The sequence below is a fragment of the Alternaria novae-zelandiae genome (genome assembly GCF_023758075.1).
Source record: "Alternaria novae-zelandiae strain BMP 2774 chromosome Unknown scaffold_4, whole genome shotgun sequence".
NCBI lineage: Eukaryota > Fungi > Ascomycota > Dothideomycetes > Pleosporales > Pleosporaceae > Alternaria > Alternaria novae-zelandiae.
Window position 1 is genome coordinate 1,130,661 of NW_026056964.1, and position 24,658 is coordinate 1,155,318.

At 52.4% G+C, this 24,658-nt stretch overlaps 9 protein-coding genes across 9 annotated transcripts; 3 read left to right on the plus strand and 6 right to left on the minus strand.

Moving 5' to 3' along the window:
• Positions 1 to 1,461: 1,461 nt before the first annotated feature.
• On the plus strand, positions 1,462 to 4,176 carry J4E88_002883 (uncharacterized protein; the record flags this gene model as incomplete). Its single annotated transcript, XM_049396541.1, has 1 exon — positions 1,462 to 4,176. The coding sequence occupies one exon, from the start codon at positions 1,462 to 1,464 to the stop codon at positions 4,174 to 4,176; it is 2,715 nt and encodes a 904-aa protein (XP_049257889.1).
• Positions 4,177 to 4,534: 358 nt separating this feature from the next.
• J4E88_002884 (uncharacterized protein) lies at positions 4,535 to 6,375 on the minus strand (the record flags this gene model as incomplete). Its single annotated transcript, XM_049396542.1, has 5 exons — positions 4,535 to 4,868; positions 4,917 to 5,035; positions 5,093 to 5,656; positions 5,725 to 6,114; positions 6,163 to 6,375. The coding sequence occupies 5 exons, from the start codon at positions 6,373 to 6,375 to the stop codon at positions 4,535 to 4,537; spliced, it is 1,620 nt and encodes a 539-aa protein (XP_049257890.1).
• A 1,142-nt stretch (positions 6,376 to 7,517) lies between these two features.
• On the plus strand, positions 7,518 to 8,994 carry J4E88_002885 (uncharacterized protein; the record flags this gene model as incomplete). Its single annotated transcript, XM_049396543.1, has 2 exons — positions 7,518 to 8,702; positions 8,752 to 8,994. 2 exons carry the CDS (start codon positions 7,518 to 7,520, stop codon positions 8,992 to 8,994), a joined length of 1,428 nt encoding a protein of 475 aa, XP_049257891.1.
• Positions 8,995 to 9,358: 364 nt separating this feature from the next.
• On the minus strand, positions 9,359 to 10,714 carry J4E88_002886 (uncharacterized protein; the record flags this gene model as incomplete). The annotated part of the gene is made up of 1 exon (XM_049396544.1): positions 9,359 to 10,714. One exon carries the CDS (start codon positions 10,712 to 10,714, stop codon positions 9,359 to 9,361), a length of 1,356 nt encoding a protein of 451 aa, XP_049257892.1.
• Positions 10,715 to 11,281: 567 nt separating this feature from the next.
• Positions 11,282 to 13,396, minus strand: J4E88_002887 (uncharacterized protein; the record flags this gene model as incomplete). Its single annotated transcript, XM_049396545.1, has 9 exons — positions 11,282 to 11,364; positions 11,424 to 11,483; positions 11,577 to 11,719; positions 11,810 to 12,020; positions 12,076 to 12,510; positions 12,561 to 12,858; positions 13,005 to 13,052; positions 13,110 to 13,253; positions 13,310 to 13,396. 9 exons carry the CDS (start codon positions 13,394 to 13,396, stop codon positions 11,282 to 11,284), a joined length of 1,509 nt encoding a protein of 502 aa, XP_049257893.1.
• Positions 13,397 to 14,554: 1,158 nt separating this feature from the next.
• J4E88_002888 (uncharacterized protein) lies at positions 14,555 to 15,403 on the plus strand (the record flags this gene model as incomplete). Its single annotated transcript, XM_049396546.1, has 2 exons — positions 14,555 to 14,699; positions 14,757 to 15,403. 2 exons carry the CDS (start codon positions 14,555 to 14,557, stop codon positions 15,401 to 15,403), a joined length of 792 nt encoding a protein of 263 aa, XP_049257894.1.
• A 211-nt stretch (positions 15,404 to 15,614) lies between these two features.
• CRP15 (40S ribosomal protein S7) lies at positions 15,615 to 16,441 on the minus strand (the record flags this gene model as incomplete). Its single annotated transcript, XM_049396547.1, has 4 exons — positions 15,615 to 15,981; positions 16,031 to 16,113; positions 16,227 to 16,304; positions 16,358 to 16,441. 4 exons carry the CDS (start codon positions 16,439 to 16,441, stop codon positions 15,615 to 15,617), a joined length of 612 nt encoding a protein of 203 aa, XP_049257895.1.
• A 582-nt stretch (positions 16,442 to 17,023) lies between these two features.
• J4E88_002890 (uncharacterized protein) lies at positions 17,024 to 18,142 on the minus strand (the record flags this gene model as incomplete). The annotated part of the gene is made up of 1 exon (XM_049396548.1): positions 17,024 to 18,142. One exon carries the CDS (start codon positions 18,140 to 18,142, stop codon positions 17,024 to 17,026), a length of 1,119 nt encoding a protein of 372 aa, XP_049257896.1.
• Positions 18,143 to 18,920: 778 nt separating this feature from the next.
• J4E88_002891 (uncharacterized protein) lies at positions 18,921 to 19,437 on the minus strand (the record flags this gene model as incomplete). Its single annotated transcript, XM_049396549.1, has 2 exons — positions 18,921 to 19,150; positions 19,209 to 19,437. 2 exons carry the CDS (start codon positions 19,435 to 19,437, stop codon positions 18,921 to 18,923), a joined length of 459 nt encoding a protein of 152 aa, XP_049257897.1.
• Positions 19,438 to 24,658: the final 5,221 nt, after the last annotated feature.

Here is a 24,658-nt window from a genome sequence, read left to right on the forward strand (position 1 = left end):
TCGCCTTTAAGATAAGCAGTCAGCTGGAACTATGCAAAAGTCTCCTCCATTGCAGCCTGTTGGGTGCTGCGTGGATATACCAGACCGAAGTGGAGTAAAACGGCGACAAGGTCTCATCTACCCCAGATCAAGGGTCCCAGAGACCCGTGCTTCCGGTGTAATAGCTGAGACTTCTGAATTTTGTTCGAAGCGGGCACGTGTGCCGTAGTGGAGCATCTTTTGTGGGCGGGTTAAGATGCCCAAATTAGGAAACCCATTTGCGATCTGGGCTGCAAACTGGATACTCAAGCCCAATGACCATGTCAATGGGATAAGATTTTGTGATCAGTGCTCCTGGGGCAGAAGAAATATCGTACGAGTCGATTGAGCTGTGCGACCAGGAAGTTGAGGCACGAAGGGAAGCTGTTCAGGCGGTGTAGAGGCTGAGGAGGTGCCGATCCATGTTCAGGTGGGAGCCGGGAAACACACCTTCATCACGGCTGAATAGCTACCATCTGTAGAACAACCACTACGCGTGATGCTTATCGTGCTGTAGGATGCTGTGTGCTGTACCGCTGCCATCTTCAGTGTGGTGTTCAGCATGCCGTTCGCGAGGCGGGCACAGGCGGCGGCATTTCAGCGCTTGCCCGTAGCGGGCCTAGCGGGAAACACTGAGAAGGAGATCCCCTTGGCTATTGGCGACGTCTTCTACTGCATTCTCACACAAGAGGTAGCCATTTCCATCCTGCCTTTCACTTCGATGCATCAAAATACAGCGCTGCGCAAGAGTTGGAATAATTGGAATAAGCTCAAACTGGTGCGCGCTCCTTACTCGGCAGCGGTCCCCTTGGCGTGATGTCGTTACAGGCGATTTCCAATGTCATGGCTTTGCATTTCACAACTCACATACTATCTGCAGTGATGAGTGGACGTGAGTTGCAGAAGACGACGATAAACACGTGCAAGCTTGAATATGGGGACGAGCATGGACTTCTTTAGACTTGTCTTTCACTGTGCTCTAACGATGCGCGCAAGATATGTTTCAAGCTCAACAGCGAAAAGCTTTTCCTCGTTCTGGGAGCTTTGGGATAATCGATGGTCACCGAGAGACACTGCTGAGACATCTTCGCGCTCGTTGCGACCGGTTGGCCGCCCTTCCTTTCCTTTGGTGTGCGTTGGCCTCCTCATTGTCCGTCACCCCAGCATCTACATCTATCGTTACACAGTGTCATCATTGTTACGTTCGAAGTCACCTTCACTTTTGTAGATTAATGCGCTTTGTCACTGGACTGACGAATCGCACCTTTGTTGGACGTCATCTGCAAACGCTTTACACCCCCCACACAGCTTGTGCGACATCGCCTTGACAACCACCTTGCGACCGAAAACTCTGACTCCAAAACACTCGCTACACCACAAATTTAGCGAACACCAGTTTTATTTGCAATTGACACTCCAGCTCGACAAAGCAAACATCACGCAATGTCGGACGTCGCACCTTACGAAGGTCTCGGCTGGCTCGGCTTGTCCCTCCTCATAAAAACATATCTTCTGCCAGTCACACACTCTAATTCCGCACCCGAAAAACGGCAGTTCCTCCCCGCCGGCGCCGCGAACGCAACCACAGTCACCGAAACGGCCACCTTCTTTCCGGAGCCGAAGACCTTGACCGATGAGGTCTACAAGACCATCATCCAAACAGAAACTGCGACGCGCACCACCACCACAACAGCCACGGTCCCAAAGACCATTTTCGCCACAGTGACTGAACATCTCACGTCTGTGTCCACCTCCGTAGACCACCACTGGCTCACCAAATGGACACACTACCCCATCGATCCGGCAACCCCATACACGACGATACTCTACACTCCCGACGCCACTCTGAGCCCGAGTACTCCTGAGGCTGAAGCGTACCCTCCAGTCACCACACAAATGCCCGCGACAGTGTCTACCTCAGCAACATGGTTCCCATGGAGAGCGTTCTCGGCCATCCTCCTCGTCTTACTGATGATCTCTATTGCCGCAATCGCGCTCATGTGGTACCGTGAGCCAAGGGTAATCAGACTATCAGGACAGCTGAAGAGTAAGCAAGTGGCCTACGAGACAATGAAGCGAAGCCGCGCGGAAATTGCAGAGAAGGCACTGGCCGAGCGAGCGACCCTGCTTCATAGATGCGACAAGGCTGAGCGGTCAGCTAAGCTTCTGCCCGGGCGAGATGCGATACTTCAAGGTCTCGGTGTCCTTGAAGCTGGCGAAGGCGAAATTGACCAAAAGACACTCAATATCAGGTTAGAGGCTAGACTGAGCACTCTAATCGCGGACAAACAGCGCCTAGAATACCTGGAACTGGACAACAAGGCCCAAAGAACGGAGATCAGGGACCTCAAAGAGACCATCATGACCCGACTGCGCAGTCAGTACGTTTCTGGAGTCGTACGGACCTTCGACGAGTTGCTTCAAGACAAGCAACAAGAAATCACAAACCTTCGAAAAATGATCAACACTGACAACGTTGGCGAGGCTGTCAAGGAGTCCGCCCAGCTGCACGAAGAGAAAGAGGCTGAGCTCATTGAGCTACGGCCTCTGCGCACCAAGGTCGTTGCCCTAGAGCAGGCGCTCAACGAAGCCAAGAACGAGACTTCGCTAGTTCAGGCTCAGAAGAAGACCCAGGGTGTAGACGACGAACGGCGCTGGAACGGGGAGCGTGACAGGTTGCGCAGAGAACATCGCACCAACGCCGATGCCCTGAAAGCGAAGCACAACAGTGAAATGACCACACTGAAGGCAAACATCAACACGGCTAACTGTCTGGGAGACCCAGACCTGCGAAACGCCCTGGTTCAGGCAGACCAAAAGTCCGCGGGACTGGAGAAGAAGCTGAAACTTGCCTCACAGCAGGTCTTGGGCATGTCGGCGAGGAACCCCGCGATCAACCCCCCGTCTACTTCCACTGTGGAGAGGGATCTCCGAGACCAGGTTCATAAATTGAACGTCAATGTGCAGACATTGAATAACAAAGTCATGCTCATCACCCAGGAGCGCGATGAGGCCATCAGCGCGACTACTGAAGCCAAGTCTAAGGGCGAGGCGGTGTACAGTCAGTTGCAAAATCTCCAGGCAGTAGGAAGCAACAACGGGACGCCAGCTGCAACGATCGTGCAGTATCAGGCGGACTTGACGCAGAAAGACCAGTCTATCAAGAAATTACACGACCAAAATGACAGCCAGGCGATTCTAATCAACCGATATCATCAAGAAGGCATCCAAGAGATCGACCGCCGTGATCAGAAGATACAGCAGCTTGAATCGGGCGCGACGCACAACAGTCAAACCATCACAGTTCTGCAACAGCGCATCGTCTCTCTCGAAAACGACGTCGCGGCTAAGGAGACCAAATGCCAAAACCTCGATACACGCATCCAGGCTCTGAGTCACGGTCAGCCCGCAATCATCGATGCAGCGTCTTCAACGCAGATTGGAGCGCTGAAGAAGGACAACGACTCATTAAAGAATGACAACGACTCATTGAAGAAGGAAGTCCAGGCCGAGAAAGAGAGATACACCCTCAAAGTCGTCGAGCTCAAGATCAAGATTGATGATCTAGAACGGGATGAGCAGAAGGCGAAAGATGAACTCAAGGAAGCCATCGATTCGCGAGGCAAGGTCATCGCCGCGAAGATCGCGGAGCACAAACGTGAGCGCCAGCAGGAGTTTGATGACTTGAAGAACTCGCAAGCAAGTTCGGAAATCAAGGCGTTGAAATATCGAATTGAGCAATACGAGGAAGAGAACAAGGGGCTGAGAGAGGATGTAAAAGAAGAGTGGAAGAAGATCCTGGTCAAGAGAGACAACGAGATGCTAGCATCTGCAAAGGAGCTGAGAACCGCCAAAAAGGAGAAGGAACAATCGCAGAAGCTGTGCCACAACTTCCGAGTAAGGTGGAACCTACTTTCGAAAAACAAGGCTTTCAAGGATGGGGTGCTCACATATGAGGAGGTCAAAGATGGTCTCTTCATGGGCAGTACTACAGAGGTCAAGGACCAGATGAAGAAGGTTCTTGACGATAACGAAGATCTTCAGGCTGAGAACACAAAATTGCGCGGCGACGTTGAGAGGTTGACCTGGTACCACAACGCGGAGTCGGTGGAGGCCGAGATGGAAATAGCTGAGGCTTATGCCTCTGATGACGAGTGAGGTGGTCATAGGTTCTTGGCCCGCGGGAGGGAGCAAGAATATTGACCTTGAAGAAAGAGTTGGAGACTATACCAGTCAGTGCGGCACCGCTAATCTGGGTGTCGTCATTGATGGCGAGGTATAGGACGGATCCAGTACGATTGGCCTTCTGGAGTGACTAGAGGGGGTGTTGTGGCCTGTTGGATTCTGCTTTGAGTCTGGGCTTCATGTTCGGGCGCTGTCTAAGGACCTCCTGGGTTGTTCGTGGGGTAGGTGTCTTGGTGTTCCGGTGCTGCGGATACCTCCTCACGTGGTCATACTTTGGTTGCAACAAATACATTCCTCAAAACATAACTTTCTTCTACATGCATACCGTGATCTATCCCAAGCCCCTCCAGCTCATCTTCCTTAGCTGAGCCCCATAGAACCATAGTCCCACAGGCCCTACTAACCCCACTGCCAAAGTCAAGAATGCTAACAAGCTGTTTCCCCATCCCAACCCCAATGTCTCGTACATCTTGGGCGCGAAAAGCGGAAAGCTGAAGCCGCACATAGTTCTCATGAACGCTCCTACGCTCGCTGCAGAGGCGGCGTAATTGGCTTCGTACGCGTCGGTTGTGTAGGCTTGAGAGCATTGAAACCCGATTATAAGGCCGATTGCTATAATGACGGCACCGATATTGGGGACGATGAAGTGAACGGCGTTGTGTGCGCTGTGTACGATTAGTATAATGATAGTGAGAGGTGTGGAGTAGACTGACCTCCAACCATAGATAAAAAGACCAATGGGGCAGAGGATGCCTGCTATGATCATAGGCGGAACACGGAACTCCGGAACCCCTTCTGTGAGCTTGTAGTAAGCCTTCATCCGTTCATACAGCTAGTCTTAAGTCAGCGCTGTACATCAAGATCAGGAAGGTGAGCGTAATAGACGTACCCGATCGATAAGCGGATGCGAGATCTGCAAGCCGATCATGAAGCCCAAGCAAAGCGACAAGTAATTGAGCGACGCAGGCCCCGTATCCATATCATACACCTCCTCAAACACCATCGGGAACGTCGAAAGCATCAAGTACATGACACCGTACAGAAAGGCGCGATAGATCGAGGGTGCCTGGGTCGCGGGATGGGTGAACATCATGATGAACGGCAGGATTAACCTCTTCCTCAGTATCTTGCTCATGCGATCTCCTGTTTCAAACTCAGTCCGCACAACCACATCGTTCCGGATACCCTTCATGGCTTTCCTGACAGCTTTTGCTTTTTTGCCGAGGATGGCGGGTGCAAACGTCTCACGTAGGAAGAAGAGTGCAGTGAGCTGAACGAGGACGGTGAAGATGGATGTAGCGAAGAAGATCCAGCGCCAATTCGCGCCTGTGGATATATATGCGCCGACGATTGGTGCCACGCAGGGTGCCAGCCATGTCAGGATGCCGTATATGGCCTGGCCTTTTCCACGTTCTTCTTTTGACCAGGTGTCAGCAAGGACGCCGTTACACAACTATCTTCCGTCAGTCATGTATATCAATGATGTGAGACTTGCAATGAATGTGCAACGGTTCGACGTACAGCTTGGGGTGCAGCTCCGCCTAAACCGCTAAGAAACCGAAAAGCAAGCATCTGCTCCTTGGTCTGCGCAAACCCGCAGCAAGTGTTGAAAAGCAGGTACACTAGATTGGCATACTGTAAGACCGTAACGCGCCCGAAGATCTCGCTTAGTGGCGCAAGTACAAATGGCCCTTGAGCGTAGCCAAGAAGGAATATGGTCATGACCAGTTGGTGCATAAAGCCTTCCGATATATCAAAGTCATCCCCAATGTCCGGCAACACAGGTGTTACCATAGTCGACGAGAATGGCGATATGAACGTGAACAGCGACACAAGTATGGTAGCTACCCATTTGCGTTTGCTGTTCCAGTTGAGAGGGTTGCTAGGGTCGTTCGGGCCGTCCCAGGTGATCTACACGTCACGTCAGTGGCAGTGCCATGAGACACCCAAGAGACCTACAATGATTTCTTCGCCTTTACGAAGGCCCTCCTCCATGTTCTCGCGGCCAGCCTCGTACCCTGACTCTTCTTGCTCCCACTGCAGGAACAGACGCTGCGTGCTAAGTAGCCAACGACCGTCCCCTTCGAACGAAAATCTCGGCAGTGCCAAGGAGTCGCGTGCGCTCCCGTCGTCTCGGGAAGATCGACCAAGTAACCTATCTTTGAAGTTCATGGTAAGTAACGAGCGTTGAGTTTGAACGAATGATAAATCCAAAGAGTGATGATAGCGACTGTGATGATGAGTGGTACCTTTTTTTGTTACAGGGGCAGATCGCCTGCATATAGTATCGAGACCTTCTTGCCAAATCTCACCAATTGAGGCAGTGTCAAAGAGGCGCTCACCAAGAGGAGGCTGTTCACCGTACCAAAAGCACTATACTGCCAAATGACCTCAAAGTACAGTATCACCGGTGTAGCGTGAATGCCATGGTCCAAGAAAGATGGCTTCGAGATGCCCAGCTTCAGGTTGATAAGGCTACGGTGAGACCCTTGTCGAGGGTCTAATCAAGAATAGAAAACTGTCGCGTGGGCGCACGGTAGCCACCACATCTCAGGTCCCCTATAGCCAATGACGAGGTTGCGGCTACTGCCACGAGATCGTAAGCTTTTTCCCGGTGGAGACTGATCAACGACAGCAGCCTTCTTTGTAGACGTCAGCTACCTGGCTGTGCTCGGTTCTTCTTGCCAAGCAGGTACAGCTTGGTTATTCGCTAGACCGCTTGGTGAAGCCTTGTGCAATCGCCGCGATTGGCCGAAATCGAGACCTCAAGAACAAAGTGGGTCAGTCAAGAACTTTGGGTATGCGGGATTAATACTAATCAAGATATCAAGAAAAGCCAACCATGACTTAGAGCTATACACTTGGTAGTACGAATGCTAGCAGGGCTGTGTTATAGTAGTCGTCATTTCCGGCTATGCCACGATACCATGAGCTAGGAAGTGCGGCATTCATGTTTCATGAATGTGTGTGTACTTGCAGCTTCAATGACGTTGATGCCGTGGTTTTGAGGCTGGAAGTAACACCTCAGGTGGCGTTTCCAAGTGATGCACCGGAAATAGCTCTACGGGCTATGTCGCATAGGTCTATCGCGAGAGCGTGCAACTCCAGACGAGCAGAGTCTGGGACCAAGATATAAGGACGTCGTAGGTCCATATGATGACGGTATCCAATCAGGCATATTGATTGACGCACGCTCGCTCTACATTACCACGTTCTCACGTTCGCTTTTCGATTTCGACATCATTCGATCAACATCCTGTCTCATTAGCATTATTCGTGATCATCTACTCAGCTTTACTCTCTTCGAATCAAACATGCTTGCCAGTGTGTCAGTGAGCAAGGAGCCATGTGCCCACACTGCTCCAGCCGCAACGACAGCACTCGCACCGCAGATCACGCGACTCCTTTCGTTGAAGACATTCGACTTGCCGCAACAGCAAGCAGACGACCTCACGCACTCGGCATCGGCGGTGCTACCCACTCCAACGTCAGACATTCTGGGCGGACATCCACTGAGGATCCTCGTGGCACCGTCAGGGTTTAAAGAGAGTCTGGGCCCAGAACACGTAGCTGATGCGATTGAGGAAGGCATCCGGAAGGTGCTCGATCGCAGTTCCGTTATCCTGCGCAAACTTCCTCTGCATGACGGTGGAGAAGGGTTTGCTCGTGCCTTGGTAGCGGCCCATGGCGGATCTATCGTCGACGTGCCAGTCACCGGCCCTACTGGATCGGCGGTCGAATCGCACCTTGGTTTTATTGGCAAGGACAAGAAGACGGCTGTTTTGGACATGGCGGCAGCGGCAGGCCTCCGCTTGGTCCCGAAAGATGAACGCGACCCAACGATCACCACTACTTATGGGGTGGGACAGCTTATCAAGAGAGCGCTTGATGCAGGGTCCACAAAGATCATCATTGGCTGTGGAGATTCGGGAACCTCAGACGGAGGAGCTGGAATGCTCCAGGCGCTCGGTGTCCGGTTACTTGATGAAGATGGCGAGGAGTTACCCAAGGCCGGCGGTGGTCGATCGTTAGCACGCCTAGCCAGCATTTGCTGGGCTGATGCGCATCCTCGACTACAAAAGAATGCTGGTAAGCCACCCACGTCTCACTTCGAACCCAGTTTTAACGTTGATTTAGTCGAGAAGGTCCAGATAGAGGCCGTATGCAACATCAAGAATGTGCTCTGTGGTTCCAAAGGAGTCGCGCGAGTGTATGGGCCGCAGAAGGGAGCTACGCCTGCTCAGGTCGAGATGCTCGCGACATCGCTTGAAAGGCTGGCGCAGGTTGCTCAGTCGACGCTTGGAGAGGACATCTCTCAGACCCCGGGTAGCGGTGCCAGTGGAGGTCTCGGAGCAGGTTTGATGTTGCTCGGCGCTACATTGCGTGCCCGCGCCGAAGCCATCAACGAGTACTTTGAATTCGACCGGGTTTTCGAGAATCAGTGGGATTTCGTGATTACGGCGGAGGGCGCTTTGGATTTCCAGTCACCAAACGGAAAGGTAGGTATCCTTTATCGTTGCTTCTCCATCAGAACGCTGACGAAGACAGATGACGACAGAGATTGCTCGTCGCGCAAAGCGGAACGGGGCGCAGGTGGTTGCACTAGCTGGTACCATCGGGGAAGGAGCAGACGGCTGTTATGGTGCAGGCATCAAAGCCTTCACGAGCATCCTCAGGGGGCCAGTAACCCTGGAACAGGCAATCGTCCAGACTGAGGTATTGGTCGAAGACGGCGCCGAGAAAGTGATGCGCATGATCATGGTAGGGTTGGCTCTTGGACGGCACCGCTGAAGGGGTGCACCGCCCTGAACAAGAGATTTGGGGCCTTGGTACAGCCGCGATGGCGCTGCCACCGGCATTAGGGCTCATAGATAGTTTACTAGATGTTTTTAGCAAGCAATAACGAAGTAATGATGAACGAATGTTAATGATACCAAAGTGAGGAGGTTGGTAGGGGTAGCGTTCCATCTCCTTTCGGTTCCAAGGTTGGAAGCTGCTCTTCGCACTAGACTAGCGTGAACGTCATCGCTGCCCAGCACGTGCCTGGACAAGTTGGGGTGCAAGTATTGAAGGAACTCGGGTTGACACTTGTCAAAGATATACAGAATACACGTCTTCAACAGGCCATACTATGGCTACACGTTTGATAAATCTATCACTGTATCCAATCCGCAGGACTCTTCAGCCCCTTCTCCCTGTGCACCCCCTCGGTCTCCCTCGCCTTCACATTAACACTCTCCATCTCAAATCCTGCAACCTTCTTATACACCCTACCAATCTCCTCCAGCTCATCCTTAGGAATAACATCATACACATTCTTAAACCCATCGGGCGCCCTCTCCTCAGCCAGCTGCAAAACATGATCCGGCCCGTTCGCACGATTCGCCATGACAATCTTAGCGGTGGGCGGTAACCTCTCCTGCTCGTATGCCTTCAGCGCGGCTGCAATGTCAGAAGTGTTGCTGGAGAGATGTTTAGCGAGCGTTTCCGCGTCGATGATGGCTTGGGATGCGCCGTTTGAACCGATGGGGTACATGGCGTGTGCTGCGTCGCCCATGAGAGTAAGACGGCCGAAGGACCAGGCTTCTACAGGGTCGCGATCTGACATGGGGAATTCGAAGACTTTCTCTGTGTTGTCGATCAGATCCTTCATTTCAAGGCCGCCACATCTCCATGTCTCGAAGGGCCCTGCGAAAATGTCTTTCTTGACGGCTTTGGTCCAGTCGGTTTTGGGCGGTGTGAGGTCTGTGTCGTCCTTGTCGCGTGTGCGTAGCTCTGCAATCCAGTTGACTAAACTTTTGCCTTTGGCGGCTGCTCGTGCGCTGATGGGGTATGCGATGAACTTTTGATCGGCGTGACCTGCCCACACCATGCTCGCGCCTGTGAGGTACTGGTCGCGCTCGATGCACCCGCGCCAGAGCATGCGTCCTGAAAAGCGTGGTGGGCCTTCGCCGGGGTAAAGAAGCCTTCTTGCTGCGGAATTGATGCCATCGGCAGCGATCAAGATATCGCCTGTTACGCTTGACTCGTCTACTGGGGCACCATCCCTTCGATGCGCGAAGCGCGCTGTGATGCTTTCGTCATTTTGATCAAACGACGCCAGCGCATGGTTCAGATGTAGAGCATCGTTGCCAAGGCGTTCTTTCACAGCGCTCAGAAGCAACATCTGGAACTCTCCACGATGAATTGAGAATTGAGGCACTTCGTAACCTGCATTCATTCCTCTTGGCTCGCTCAGAATAGGATCTCCATGACGATTGTAGAAGTTCAGCTCTGCCGTTTTGATGCCAGTCTTTTCCAGGGCCTCGAGCAGACCCAGATTCCGCAGAATCAGAACTGCAGAAGGTTGAACATTGATGCCGACGCCGAGTGTGGTGAGCGTTGATGCTGTCTCAAAGATCTGAACGTCGCTGAAGCCCGCGGCATGGAGTGCTAGCGCGGTGGTCAGTCCGCCGATACCGGCCCCTGCAATGAGGATCTTTGGTTGCGTGTCGGAGTACAAGAACGGCATGTTGGGAAAAGCGTTTTGGGGTGACAAGATACTCAGTGAATAAAGGACCTTGAAATGCAGGCGTAATGAACTATTTTCACTAAGAAGTCGGTCCTATCCCGTGTCTTTGTGGAGGGATTACGTTAGAAGAGTCCCCTACCGTACTGCCGAATTCAGCTGCCGCGGCTTGAATAAGGCCGCAGGACAATATTCACCAGCATTGCTTGTCCCGTCATATTATCCGCCTCGTCAGTTTCTGGCTTTCGCGTGGTCTTCGTGTGGAGTGTGGGGAAAACCAAGGGTCTAATCTTCTAGTCGCCTATGTTCGGCCGAGATCGCTTCGTAGGTCGCTCTCGCGAGCCTTCATTAGGTTGGTAGTAGACATACCACAGGACGACTTGACTCTCTTTGCAAGAGATGATTCACGTAGAACAGTGAGTTAATGGGAAGTAGCTTGACGAAGACAAGAGAATATGATTAGCAATTTTATACTATCTAGACAACATGGCCGCCGCGAGACTTCCGTGGTCGACATGACTTTCGACTGATCTGACACCTTGGGCCACGATCCTCGTTCATCTCACTCAACTAGGGAGCGTAATCTGCATTGTCGTCCTTGTCGTACCTGACGTATTTGACCTTGTCCATGCCATGCGTAGCACGAAGGTGGCCTGTGGAGAAACAAGAAATCAGCAAAACTCCAGTATATTTCAACGTTGACGGTACTTACAGTTCTCGGGGAATGAACAATATCCATGGTCGCGCTCAAGAGCACATTGATGACCCAGATCTGAAGCCGTAATGTTAGCATTACCGCAGATCCATGATACGACAAGGCTGAGAGTCATCGTCGCGTGAGGGCCTCTTCCACATGTGTACTTACAGCAGTCAATGTTCTCGCAGCCTTTGTTCTTGCAAGCCAAGCTACGCGTCTTGTAGCGCAAGGCGTTCAGCTCAGCGGGTGTAAGCTTCGGCTCGTGTTGGAAATTGCAGAATTTGCCATTCTCGCAGTAGCCGCCAAGATGCCTGCACGGTATATTAGTCGGGTCTCAGTAGCAACAGTGAAGCACTGGAAGTTGCTCGTCGTAGTCTCAGCACTCCAAAGTGGCAGCTTACCAATGATTACACATCTTCTTGCCGACTTTCTTCATGCGTGCTTCGAGCGAAGCTGCGGCAGCAGGATCTTTCGGTGGCAGTGGCTCATCCAATCTCTGACCAGCTTTGTTGTAATAAGCGTATTTCTTCTTAGTGTTTTTCTTAGTAGCGGCCGTAGTAGGTGCGATCGAAATGCTGCCGTTTTCAGGAGCACCGGCTTTGCCAACGGTGGCTGGTCACTTGTTAGCAATGCTTCTAACGAAATCGATACAGGATGAGTTTCTTACCCCAGGAAGAGTCGCCATTCGACTCGCCAGGCGCAGCAGCTGAGACCGGGGTTACGCTGGGTGAGGGAGACGCGACGGAAGCTCTCGGAGTGAACGTAGGTGATGATGTGTTGGTGTTGTTCGTGACTGAACGTGGGAGTGGTTGTACTGGTGCCTGTACTGGCGACTGTACAGAAAATTGACCGAAGCCATTCACTGGAGGCTGGTAGTCAGGGAGGGGCTCGCTCTTGAAGACGTCGTCGAAACGAGTACGCTTGAAGTTGGCTAAATCCGCGAAGCCGCGGTAGGCAGGTGTGGTCTCCAGAAGTGTGATGCGACTGGATTTGGCGGTATCGTGTTTGAAGTGTTCGAGGTTTAGTAGGTATCCTGCGTCGTGGCAACCACCGAAGACGATGTGACGGCAGGTGGGATTGTCGCTAAAGGTACGAAGCATTTCTGCAGGGCGTCATTAGTATCAGTCAGTTTGATGAGAAGAGACGCAATACCCTTAATTTTGTGATCGGCTCTTTCTTTTCCGTGACCGACGTCGATTATACTAAATAAGGGCTGATTGACGCTGAAGCGCTGCGCAAAAGCTCGTAGATCCTGAGGCGACCGAAGAAGGCCAACCGACGCCAACTTCTGTGCAAGCTTATCGAGACTTAGATAGACCTGAACCATAATGGGCCAGCTGCCTGAGCTGTTGTACAACGAAGCAACATGGTCGCGAATTGCATGATACAGGAGGGAAGCAGCTTCTGAACCTCCATCAGCACCAGCGGCTTGGAGTAAAGCATCTTGAAACTGCATGTTCAAAATCAGCAATCACTTCTTTCGGCTGTATGTCTGTGTCGCCATATCCTGTACATGTTGCCAACCATATGTGGGCCGGGATCGAGATAAAGTCGCCACAGGACAATAATGAACTTCAGGGACTCGCAAAGACTTACGATAGCTCCATCCCCATCAATTAGTGCCAACACAAATGAACTTGCTTCCTGTAGCCAAAGTCAGCATGCGAATTGGCAAGGCTGACATAACAGCGAGTAACGCACCAGCTGACGTGTGTAATCTCCCACCAAAGCCTGCTTCTCATCCACAGTCCTCTGATAATTCCTCCTGATATCTCTTTCACTCAAATAGTCATTCTTCAAGTTGGCGTGCTCTTCGGACAATTCGCGATACTTTGCTAGAATTTCCTATTGATTGATTAGTGTTTGTCGCGCGGCCGCACACGCGACTCAGCGACACGTACTGTAACAAACTGCTCTCTGGCCTCATCAGACGCGCGAAATGATTGCATCTGATGAATGAGTCGATCGTATTCATTGTAGCTCGACATAGTGGCGAGATTGTTATGGCGAACAACAGATTGTCCAACCGTGGTTCGGTGCGGGTAGGATGAGCTGAAGGCAGCACTCCTGGGTGATGAACTTAGCGGGCGTGGAAGAGGGTCCGGGCGGGAAGTCTAGACCTGAACGGTGTAGGGCGGCCGATCACGTCTCCAGGCTATTCCTCCTGGAAGTTGCGATCTAACGGGACTGAAACCGAGACACAGATTTGGATAAGCAGAGACGTGGCGCGCCTAGAATCTCCTCAAGATTTGTATCTGTGGTGTTGGTAGATTTGTAGCAAACGTTTCGTTCCTCGCAACATGGCGCAGCTCTCTTCGTGCATGAGAGCTGCTGCGGTGGGCCATTGGGGGCACAGGCGAGCGTATCGCCTTCTGCCCCCTTCTGTAACACGAAACATTATTGACAGCACACAGCCCGATGGCATGATAATGGGAGATTGTTATGGAGCTCGTAGAACCATTACTGGTGCCCTCATTAACTATCAGGTAGCATTCTGTCAGCGCAAACAGGGGAGAGATAGGCAATATGAACGTTCCCAACGATCGGTATCGCACAACAAGTGAGTACGGTTCATGAGCCGAAACTGTAATCCAATTGACCCACAAGTTCAGTATGTAAATCGCTTGGTAAATGTTCGCCTGTGCCTCCCTCCTGCTCAGCCGCTGCTGTACGAAGGCTGAGCTCCCCCAATTTTCGGAACCTGTTCCGAGAGCCTGCACCTAGGTAGCGAGACATCAGCAGCGACAAACAGAACAGCCAATTGATGCCATCACAGTGACCAGATTGGTGTTGCTGTGAAGTGACTACGACAACTTCAAGCCAGCTGGCGGGTTGGCTTGCATCTGATGTCCTCGCATTGCTCGGTCTCGGCGCAATTCCGCATCTGATGTCAGCATCTACGATCTCGCAGTCCAACCACAACCCCACAATGACGCCAAACACGCTGCATAGAGCACGCCGAGCGGCAATGGCACGTCAACCTGACATGGTGTTCTATTTCCCTCGTTATAGTGGACTGACAACGCCGCCATCGCGACTGCATGCTTCGCACCACCTTTCGACCTCTCCTTAGCCCCCGTAGCTTCCTACAGCTCTCTATACACCATACCCAAAGCCCAATTGCGCTTCGACACTACACTACCGCCATGTCCGCGAACAAGAAGGCGCGCACCCAGCCTCCATACGAGTTGCTGTACTGGCCCGGTATCCCAGGACGTGGAGAGTTCATCCGCCTGGCGTTCGAAGCAGCCGGCGTCTCCTACAAGGACGTCGCCAATGAGTCGGAAGATGGTACACACCTTGCGCTTCCATCGCATCATATGCCTGTATAACTAACAACACATGCAGGCATGAAAGTCATCAGCTCCCTCACGGACCAATCGTCCACAGGCTCCGACGGTAACCCACCCACCTTCGCCCCACCCGCCCTGCGCATCCCCGGCGAGGGCAAGAACGGCGCCGCGCTGCTGATCTATCAGACCCCCTCCATCCTCGCCTACCTCGGTGATAAGCTCGGTCTCAGCGGCGCAGACGAGGCAGAGAAAGCGTGGATCCTCTCGCACACGCTCACAGCGCTGGACCTCAACAATGAAGCCCACGACACGCACCACCCCATCGCGGTTGCGAAATACTACGAGGATCAGAAGGACGAGTCGGTGAAGAAGGCGACAGACTTCCGCGATAACCGCATTCCCAAGTTTCTGGGCTTCTTCGAGCGCGTGCTCAAGGGCAACGAGGCGCAGGGACAGGGCAAGTTTCTCGTTGGGGATACTCTAAGCTATGCTGATACTACTGTCTGGCATGTGCTGAGTGGACTGGAGTTTGCATTCCCAAAGGAAATAGCAGCGAGGAAGAAGGACTACCCGACCTTGTTCGGAGCCTTCTATGATGTTGTCAAGGAGACTAAGGGGATCAAGGAGTACCTTGGGAGCGAGAGACGGAAGCCATTCAGCATGGGTGTGTTCAGGCATTACCCTGAGCTGGACAGGCAGTAGATAGTACCATGGTCAGGGCAAAGAAGGCCATCACGGACAGTAAAAGAAATCAATTGCAAATGGTATCTTGAAGGGGTGCCTAATACAGGCTCATGTCATCTCATTCTCATTCCTTTTTGATGCCGGTACATGACGCATAACCGAAGCCCTGCCGTACTCCTGACCCATGAAGATTTAACGAGATCGACCAAACCCAACGAACCGCTTAGATCTAGTAGTCGGTCTGCTGGCTCTGGGGGAACTCGAAGTTGACGCCCTTGCCAGTGAGGCGCTTGTAGACCTCGCTGTAGGTGTCGAGCCTGTAGTCAACACCGCCGCGCTCCTTCTCGTCAAGGACAACCTTGAGGATCTTGCTGCCGTCCTCGCGGGTACGGAGACGCTTGCCAACAATCTCGACAGGGTAGACGAGGTCGGTCAGGATGGCGTCGTGGACAGCGGTGAGAGTCCGGGATTGGGGACGCTTCTGGGTCTGGGTGGTGCGCGAGCGGTTGGAGCGCTTGGGGCGGGGAAGGATGCGGCGGGAAGCAACGATCAGAACGTGGCGGTCGGAGAACTTCTTCTCGAGCTCACGGGTGAGACTGAGGACCGTTAGTATGCGAATTGCATCGATTCGAGAGCACAACATACCGCTGCTGGGCCTTGTGCCATCCGGACAGAAGGGGGACAGGGACGAAGATGACAATAGCCTTGCGTCCGTGGCCAACCTCGATCTAAGAATCCTGGTGTCAGCATGATGTTGCTGCCCAGTGCCCACCGCCTCTTCAGTTATAGGGTGTGTGTAGGCGACGCTCGAGAGCGCATCGTGGTGTTCGGGTTTTCATACCTCGCGAGCAGAGACGAACTGGAGAGGGCGCAGAGAAGCCTTCAGGTCGGGGACGTTGTTCTCGAGGTCAGTCAACGCCTATCACAAATGTTAGCCGTGGTCGTCAGTGTGCAATTGACGGGTGAACTTGCGCTGGCGATGCTGGTCTCGATCTCAGAGGGGTTCTGCCTCGAGGGGCTGTTGGGCGCGATCTTGTTCAGCGAGTTGGCGGACATTTTGGCGGCGTGATGTCGAGCTGGTCGGAGTCTGAAAGTTCGAGGTGCTGCTCGTGAGCTGAGAATTAGAGACGGCAGGTGTGCTTCAAGCGAGGCGCTAGTCTACTTTGGGTGACTAGCGTGAACGCTGGATAGCGGTCCATCACCAACGATGCGCTTTCACTCTCGCATAATCTTCGCATCCATCCACAAACATTCTCACGTTTATGTGGCAAGCAGACAAGCTCGTTTTCTCAGCGTGGATAGAACTTAAGACGGTAGTGGTCGTCGATCGATGGAATTGCTGAAAGCAGTGCCCCTTGAAGCGAGGTACATTACCTCGATGGCTCATGCACGAGACTGATAATTACGCTACTCGTTCTGCAACATTGTGTTCATTGAGTGTCTACAGCACACACGCTTCTGCTGGTAATTATATCGATCAACGAAGGCAACTTGTCCTTTTTGGATTATATTTCACATGTTCATCTATGTATACACCAGGAAGAACGCGACGATACCAAAGACGACTTTCGCTACAACGGCAACCATCTAGTAATCTTCTACGGGCATCACTTCCCATCCCCAGTCTTTTTCCCAGGCTCAGTTCTCTTCCAGCACGCTCCTGCAGTCTGCCTGCTGCACAATCTGGTCGCGAATTTCCTCCATCGCGTCCCAGCGCTTGCTCGCCTCCTTCTTACCCGTACGGGTCTTCATCATCTCTACATACTGAGAATGACGCTCGTCAACTATTTGGCAGACCCGTCGGACCGTACCAGTACCACGCGGCTGATTTGCGCCCCCGTACACTGCACCACGTACAATTCCCAACGCACCTAGGCCATCAAGACGATCGGCATCTTGGACGATCTGGAGAGCAGGATACGCCATGCACTGCTGAGCAATGAGTTCGGGTTTGCGCAGTTCACGTGTGAAAGAGACCAGAGATGCAATGTGTGTCGCAGGACCCCAAATGTAGGGTGGGCATTCTGGGGCAGCTTTTTTGATGAATGCTTCGATGGCGTCTCTCTGCCGCACCTGTTTGTCCTGGTCTGTCACCTCCCTCTGTAGTTCGACCGTCAATTCATCGGTCAGGTACTTGTCATCCGCGACATCGTGTACCAGAGCCGCGACGTAGATGACTAGGGGGTCGATGTTGCGGAACTCCTCGCGATGCTTCTCGGCGCTCCAGATGCGGTGCGCGTTGAGGACGACTCGCTGTATGTGCTCGTAATCGTGTGAAGGGTCATAGTCTGAGGAGTTCATCAGAGTTCTGACGGCGACGTTGAGCTTCTCGAACCAGAGCTTGTTCTTCTCGGCTATCATGGTACCGCTCATAAGCTTGTCCAGGGAAAGGAGCCGAGTGTCACGCTCATCGTTTCGACGTTGGGGCGCGCTCTTGACCGAGCTGAATGCTGACGACGAATGGGAAGAAAAGGCTTCGTCCGCGAGCGCCGACAACGTCTCGGTGGCGGCCTTGGCCGGTCTTGTGGAGTTTCCGAAGCTGGAAAGCCGACGATGGATGCCCGTGAAGACTTGACCCATCTTCCTGGTTCGGGGGCTATCCTCAGACATGGTGGGTGGAACGATGTTCGTGGGATTGAATTGCATAAGGTTGTTGATCTTGAGACTCGATCTCGAGCGCTGATAGGTCGTGTTGAGTTGATAGTTAATGGTAGTGGGTAGTCGATGGTGTAGTAAAGTCAGTGAGGGGCGTACCATTTTATCGAAGTGGGAGAGAGAAGTTGCCCGCGCACGAGAGAAAACAGTGTTACAGTGAGCTCTCACTCCCCTTCACGCTTGCCAGATTATGGACTAGTTCTTGTTAAGTGAATGCGGCTCCTTGCTGTTGTGAAAAGACCTGTGAAGATCTTTCCTTGTGTCAAGGCGAGCTACGTGATCTCGAAGTACGTTGACATGTCACTAGTTCAATTCAAGAATGCAAGACTTGCATCAGGAGACAAATAGAGGCTCTAACCACGGTGGACTTATGATTACTGGAGTTCGAGTTGGCTGCTAACGCCAAGTCAGGTTACTTACAAAGAGCAACAACATCTTGCCCCGACTTCAACGCAGTAAGCGCCAAAAATGTAGGCAGAATATGTCGGAGAGTTTTCACGGTTGCATTGTACTCCGTTGCAGTATGCATGTAAATTATTACTTGGTAAAGGCAAATGCCAACATCGTACAGGCAAGGATTTAAGATTAAACAAAGGAAACAAAAGCAGAATAACTCCTCGCTCGCTGGGATATAGACATTAGTTCATAAGAAGAGGGAGTTTCGAGCAAAGTTGCTAGCAAATCATCCTGATACTGTTTCCGACAGCCCAACCCAAAGCCCACCGCCGAACAGCGGCATCTCGTTCGTGCAAGCTGTTTTCGTATGGCAAAATTATGGTACTGGTCGATCAACCCTCGTAGGTAAGGCAATCGCGTTTAGACGTGCGAGCCACGACTGCATTCCCGTTAGCGCAATCCCCACAGAACACTAGCACAAAACTTACGCAGCAGCCTTGCGGTTAAGACGGTGCACCGTCAAAATACCAAGTACGCCAGTCGCGAACCAAAGGATCATAGACAAGAACGAGAAAGCCTGAGCAGCCTGCCATTGACCACAAGAGTTGTCGCGACGGAAAGACACGCCGCCCCAAGCCCACGCGCTACCACATCCGGAGCCGTTGAACCAACTGACGAGGAGTCCGAAGACAGCGGCCCAACCGGCGGTGAAGACTAAGCAGAAGTTGTTAGTAGATGAATGGATCATGGTAATAGAGTTGAGAGGACTTACTGAAGTCGGATGTGTAGCCAGTGATGCTAGAGCTCGTGGGGATGGCCCAGATGACTGCGAAGAGGATGGACAGCGAAGACCAGATCACCGAGAAGATCAATCGGCCTAGAGGCCCCTGGTCGTATCGAGAACGTTGGTAGAGGAAGTATGCTGTGAGACCGAGGACGATGGCTGCGAAGACCCATTGCGCTGTGCGCAGGATGATCGAGAGGAGACGTGTGAAGAGCATGTTGGCGGTAAGTGTGGGTATCGTTAAAAGCAGTCAAGACGTCAAGTGCGATGCTGGTAAGAAGCAGTACTCAGAATGTTATGAAGCTGTGGATGTGGAGTGTATTGACTTCAAGCTGCCAGTATATATACACCCGGCACCTACGACTGTGCCTTGCTTGGTCAAGAGACATGACAGCAAACGTCAGCCACGACCATTGCGTAGCTAGCCTTGGCATCCAAGAACATCCACGGTCACACTCCTGGGGTTTGGTACCCCTGGGCCTCGTCAGTCACGCATGTTTCTTGTCTCCAAAGACAGTGTGGCTAGTGCTGTGCAGGCCGCATAGCCGTGCAGATCACTGGTTTCTTAGCGCATTCGCTTGGGTATGAGATCATCAATCCCTGCCAGGACGCGTGGCGCAAACAAGTGGCGCAGCAATTTCCACACGGTGGACTATGAAAGGCAGGAACGTCCCATAGTGATTGCCGATATCCGTAATGTTCTGGTGTTTTGTCGACTGCTGGAGGTCTGCCCAGTTGGATCGGTGATGATGATGATGCGTTGGCCTGAGCGCGTTGGAGCGACAGCAGGTTTCTTCGAACGCGCAAAGGACCGACCTGGATGGATGGCTTTGACGTGCGACGTGGCTATGTGCTTTTTGGGTCGATTTTGCAGCAGTCACTCCTACCTTGCGGGCTACATCGTGAAGGCCCGAACCACACAACGCCAAGTCTTCTCCGCAGCAGCAACGTAATCATCCGCTATCTCGGGAACAGCCGTGAACTTAAAGCCAGTCACCGCTTTGTTTGTAAGGCCAGAACAAAGGATATCTTGGGAATTGAATAGTCTTTCGCGTCGTTGTCCTTCGCCTAGTGGACCGTTATGTAGGGCTGCGCTGGCACCAAGCCACCAAATTACGTAGGGCGTGTGCATCGTCTCTCGAAGAGTCTCTAATTTGATAGCGTTCTTACCATGGGGTAGAATTGAAAACCCTGTGTTTCTGTTATGCTTCACACAGACGTTCGACGTCCACATCATTGTTGAGCATGGATGCTTACTGGGAAGTAGTCGCTCGTCGCTTTCATTTGGAACTGCGTCACACCAGAACTCCGTAGGTGCGCATATCAGGACGCGGTACCAATTCTGGGAAGCACGATGAACGTTCTTTCCTAGTCCAGGAAGATTGGTTGCTTGCGATGCTGAACCAGAAGCTGTACTGTGAGACGGATACCTAGTATTTCGTTAGTGCAATTCCCACATCTCTCTACCAGACCGAGTACGTGTTAGCATCGTGCGTCGTTCTATGTCCGAGATCGTAAGCTGAGTTCCTACAACACCGATGAGTTTTACTTCTTCGCTCTTTCACTGAATGTCGATAGAGGATTCGTAATCCACATGTGACATCCCGATCCAGTAGTTTCTAGGCCCCAAAATAACCCAAATCCGCTCTTCATCTGACTTCAATCTTCCCAAATACCCTCAGATAGGCAAAATGGCTTCAGCTGACATCTGTCCCAAAATACATCCGTGCTACTGCAGGTCCAGCCAATGAGCTAGCTCGGCTCGAAAGCTACGCGGAAATACCTAATCGGGTGAATGCGCTGACATGACGGCTCAGTCAGCCCTACAAGCGGTTGTCGCGCTTGTTTGAAGAGTGCAGGAGTGCAAGATCGGTATGGTTTAAAGTCCTATTTTTGGGGGGCTGTGTAGGCGGAAGCGAATCTGCAGATATTCTTGTATTCAAGAGTCAAGCCGAGTAGACATGTTGCGAGGTGGGCGCGTAGAGCTTCGTGTCGGCGATGTATGCGTCTTCATGTGAGAGAGGATAGTCGGCGATATGTGCAATGTTGTTGCGGGTGTGTTGTATAGCCCTCTGTCGCCAATACTGCCCGTGTCGTCCTCCGATGTAACATCATATGTTTCCGAGGCGTCCGCCAATCGTCTGGCTCGTTAATCGATAGCGATAAAGCACGCGTGCTGTACGATCGAGTATGCCTGCCATTCAGCCTTGTGCTTCGGTAAATCGCATTCATCCGCTTCGGTGATCCATTCATCACCGGCTCCCACTCCCCTGGGTACCGATCGTAATCGGAGTCCATAGATAGTGCCAGGGGTTTGCGCTGCCGCAATGCATCATAACTTCTTATCCACGTTGCCGGGATGCCGTGACGCATACTCGCTCGTTTACATCCTTCCTGCTTCCGTCACGCGAGTGTGGCGCTTGTCCCGATGCCGAGTGGAACGGGAAGCCGAAAGAACGTGAGCGTCTATGCAAGTTGTATTGGCCAAGTCTTGCATTTGTTGCTTCCAAACGGTATAGGATCTGTCCTGATAGGACGTACCAGTATACGGATAAGGCTGATTGAGGCTTGGTCAAGGTTCTGGGCGTCTTCGAGTATGTCGCTGTCCGAATGCTGGGTTGATATGATTTGCAGTGGCTACTTTCTGTGCGGGAGCAGAGTGAAGGTTGACGGAAATTCGGATCAGCCAGTCGCGATAACACCCAAGAAGGAACTAGTCGTACGGTCGCCGCTCACTCGTTCCAAGGTTGCTTCACAGCCCTGGTGCACACAACCCTCGTCTTCAGCCCACGTACCGCATTGCGCGAACTCTGTTCCTGCATCGACGTATACCATCTCGGAGGCGTTTCCGACCAACTTGGTGTATGGCAGCGGCAGCTAAACCAAACCAAGGCACAACCACTGTGCATTATCGCAATAAAGGCCTTGGAGTGCCTCTAGCTGATTATTGTGCGCTGAAAGTAGTAGTACCGGAAGACTCATACCGTGTCATGATCGGGCTGCACACGTCGGCGACTGCCGCGTACACAATGCTCCAAACTCAACACCATTTCCAGCTTCCAGGCACCAACGGTCGGGCATGGGTGTAGAGTTCCCCCGCGCGACGTAGCAGGCATATGGGCGGGTAAGGCTCAAACGCACTGCCATGCACTGTATCCCCCGGTGGGCTCGAAACAGCATCTTGGCCACCTACGCAGCCCTATTCGCTGCTTCAGACGACCCAAGCCCACGGGGCGGCCTCCAAATGTGGAACAGCAGGTTGCAACGCTGCCCAGAAGGAGTTTGCGCTCGCACATGGCTTGCAGGCATTCGTGTTGCACGCCCAGCATTGCCCTCGCCGGCGGTCCACGGAAAACGGCCCCGTCCAAGCGAGATGCAGCACAGCAATCGTCGGGGGATCGCGATGGATGAGTAACAGTGTGACGAGCACGATAATTGACTCGAAACTGCAAGTCGCCCGAATGCGCGACCGACGGGAAACGATGAATTGCCTCGAAGAGGTTCTTGCGACCTGGTGTGAGTGCACTGCGCAGGTACGCAGTCTGGCGTAGGGAAAGATGCTTGTCGGTGATGATGTTGTATGACTGTGTCGTGCGTTACGGCAGCAGGCCAATGGCAAAACGACCCGCGCTTGTCGAGGAAGTGCCTTGGCGTGTGCTGGAAGCATTCAGATTGTACCTAACGGCGTGGGGTGTTGTTGGTGGTGGTGGTGGTGAAGAAGAAGACACATGTATCCTGATGGAAGGGGTGTATAAGCTAGGCAGACATGCGTCGTCAATGCAGAAACACACCTTCTTCGTCATAGCACGATGCACGAGGACTGAAATTCCCTCTGCTTTGCAATCGCATTCCCATAAAGTCACCAATGAACACCTGTGTCGCACAGTTTCCGCATGGTTCCATGTAATCAGCAGCAGGGATGCCATCAGCCGCGCACGCTGCTGCACGCCCATCTTATCCACCTGGCGCGTGCGCTGCATTGCGGCTCCAGTTTCCCACCCGCGAGCACAGGTCCCCCTCTCACTGCCACGCACCCACCCACAGACCCTGAAACTTATTCCTGTCTACCCAAGCAGACGGCTTCGCGTGCTGCGCAGTCGTCCGGCGAGTAAGAGGAAATGATGACTAGATGCCTTGTTCGTGGCTTGAACCAGGGTCCGTCCGCCACCAGTTCCCGCCGTTCTGGTTGGTGGTGTAGGAGGGAACAGGTAGGTGAACTGTGCGGTATAAAGACGGTTTGGATGCCTGGACCATGGGAAAGCAGGCAAGCAGAGCAAGTAACAGTTTCCGATCCGTCCCAGTCACCATACCCGAGCGCCCTTTTCTTCCCTCGTCCTTTCCTAGTCCGCTTTCCTGCATTTTCTGGTGTCTTTGTCGGCCTCTTGTTTCATATAAGTCGAGTCGCTTCTTCCCTTTGAGTCAAAAGTTTCACTCATTCAGCATCCTTCTATACCATCTTCTTCCGTCTTCGACTATTGTTCCACTGTTTCATCCGCGTCTTCCTGCTATATACCTCACGCACAGTGTCTTCGTCAGGAACAGCATTGTTTCACTCTGAGACTACACGTTTACAACTACACCATCTTCAAGACACTACCCGATGGGTCGCGGCGGCTACAACTAAGACCTGTGCATTCATCTCAATACCAAAGACCCGGCTCTTTGTTCATCAAGTCTGCACGTCAACCAATTTCAAAGTCGAACAAACAGATCAATCACAATGTCACCACCAAACACACAGGAAGAATCGGCCAACATGGGTCGCGGAGGCTACAACTAAGCACAACGGCTGCTCCCGCAATCCCGCAATCCGAAACATCCATCAGCACCCTTGCGGCGTGGTTCACCATGGCTACGCCTCACACCATCACACTCTACTTCCCGCCACTTCCCGCCACCCGAACACTCCGCAAGAGACGCCTCGAACGATGGAGGCCATCTCTGACTTCTTAGGCCTCGGCCATCTACTTCTTCCATCAACTTCGTATTTCTTTCACCTTTGTATCATCACACATTCTTAACCTGTACCAACATCTCCTCTTTCTGTCCTTTATCTTTATCTTCATCTTCATCCTCATTTTCTTGTTTTGAATCGGCATTAGCGAGCGTTGGACTCTTTGGACCTGGACACAGGCTATGAACTATGGGCTACGGAATCATGGAAATTGTATGTCACAGCATTCTGAGGCGTTTGGAAAGGCTGGGATAAGCTCTTCATTGAGCGATGGGTAACGGACCTGGATACTGTTTCTAGACACGGAGTTATTCGGTGTTGGGCGTACTGTTTTCGAGTTTGCTTTGGGTTTCTCTGCTTTTCTCTGCTTTTCTCCTCAATCAAGATCTCGTTTTCCTCGATACCACTGTTTACGACGTTTTTGCATTTTGAACGACCAGCAGGTCTGGTAGTAGAGCTTCATCACTTCTGCTTTGACTAGAAT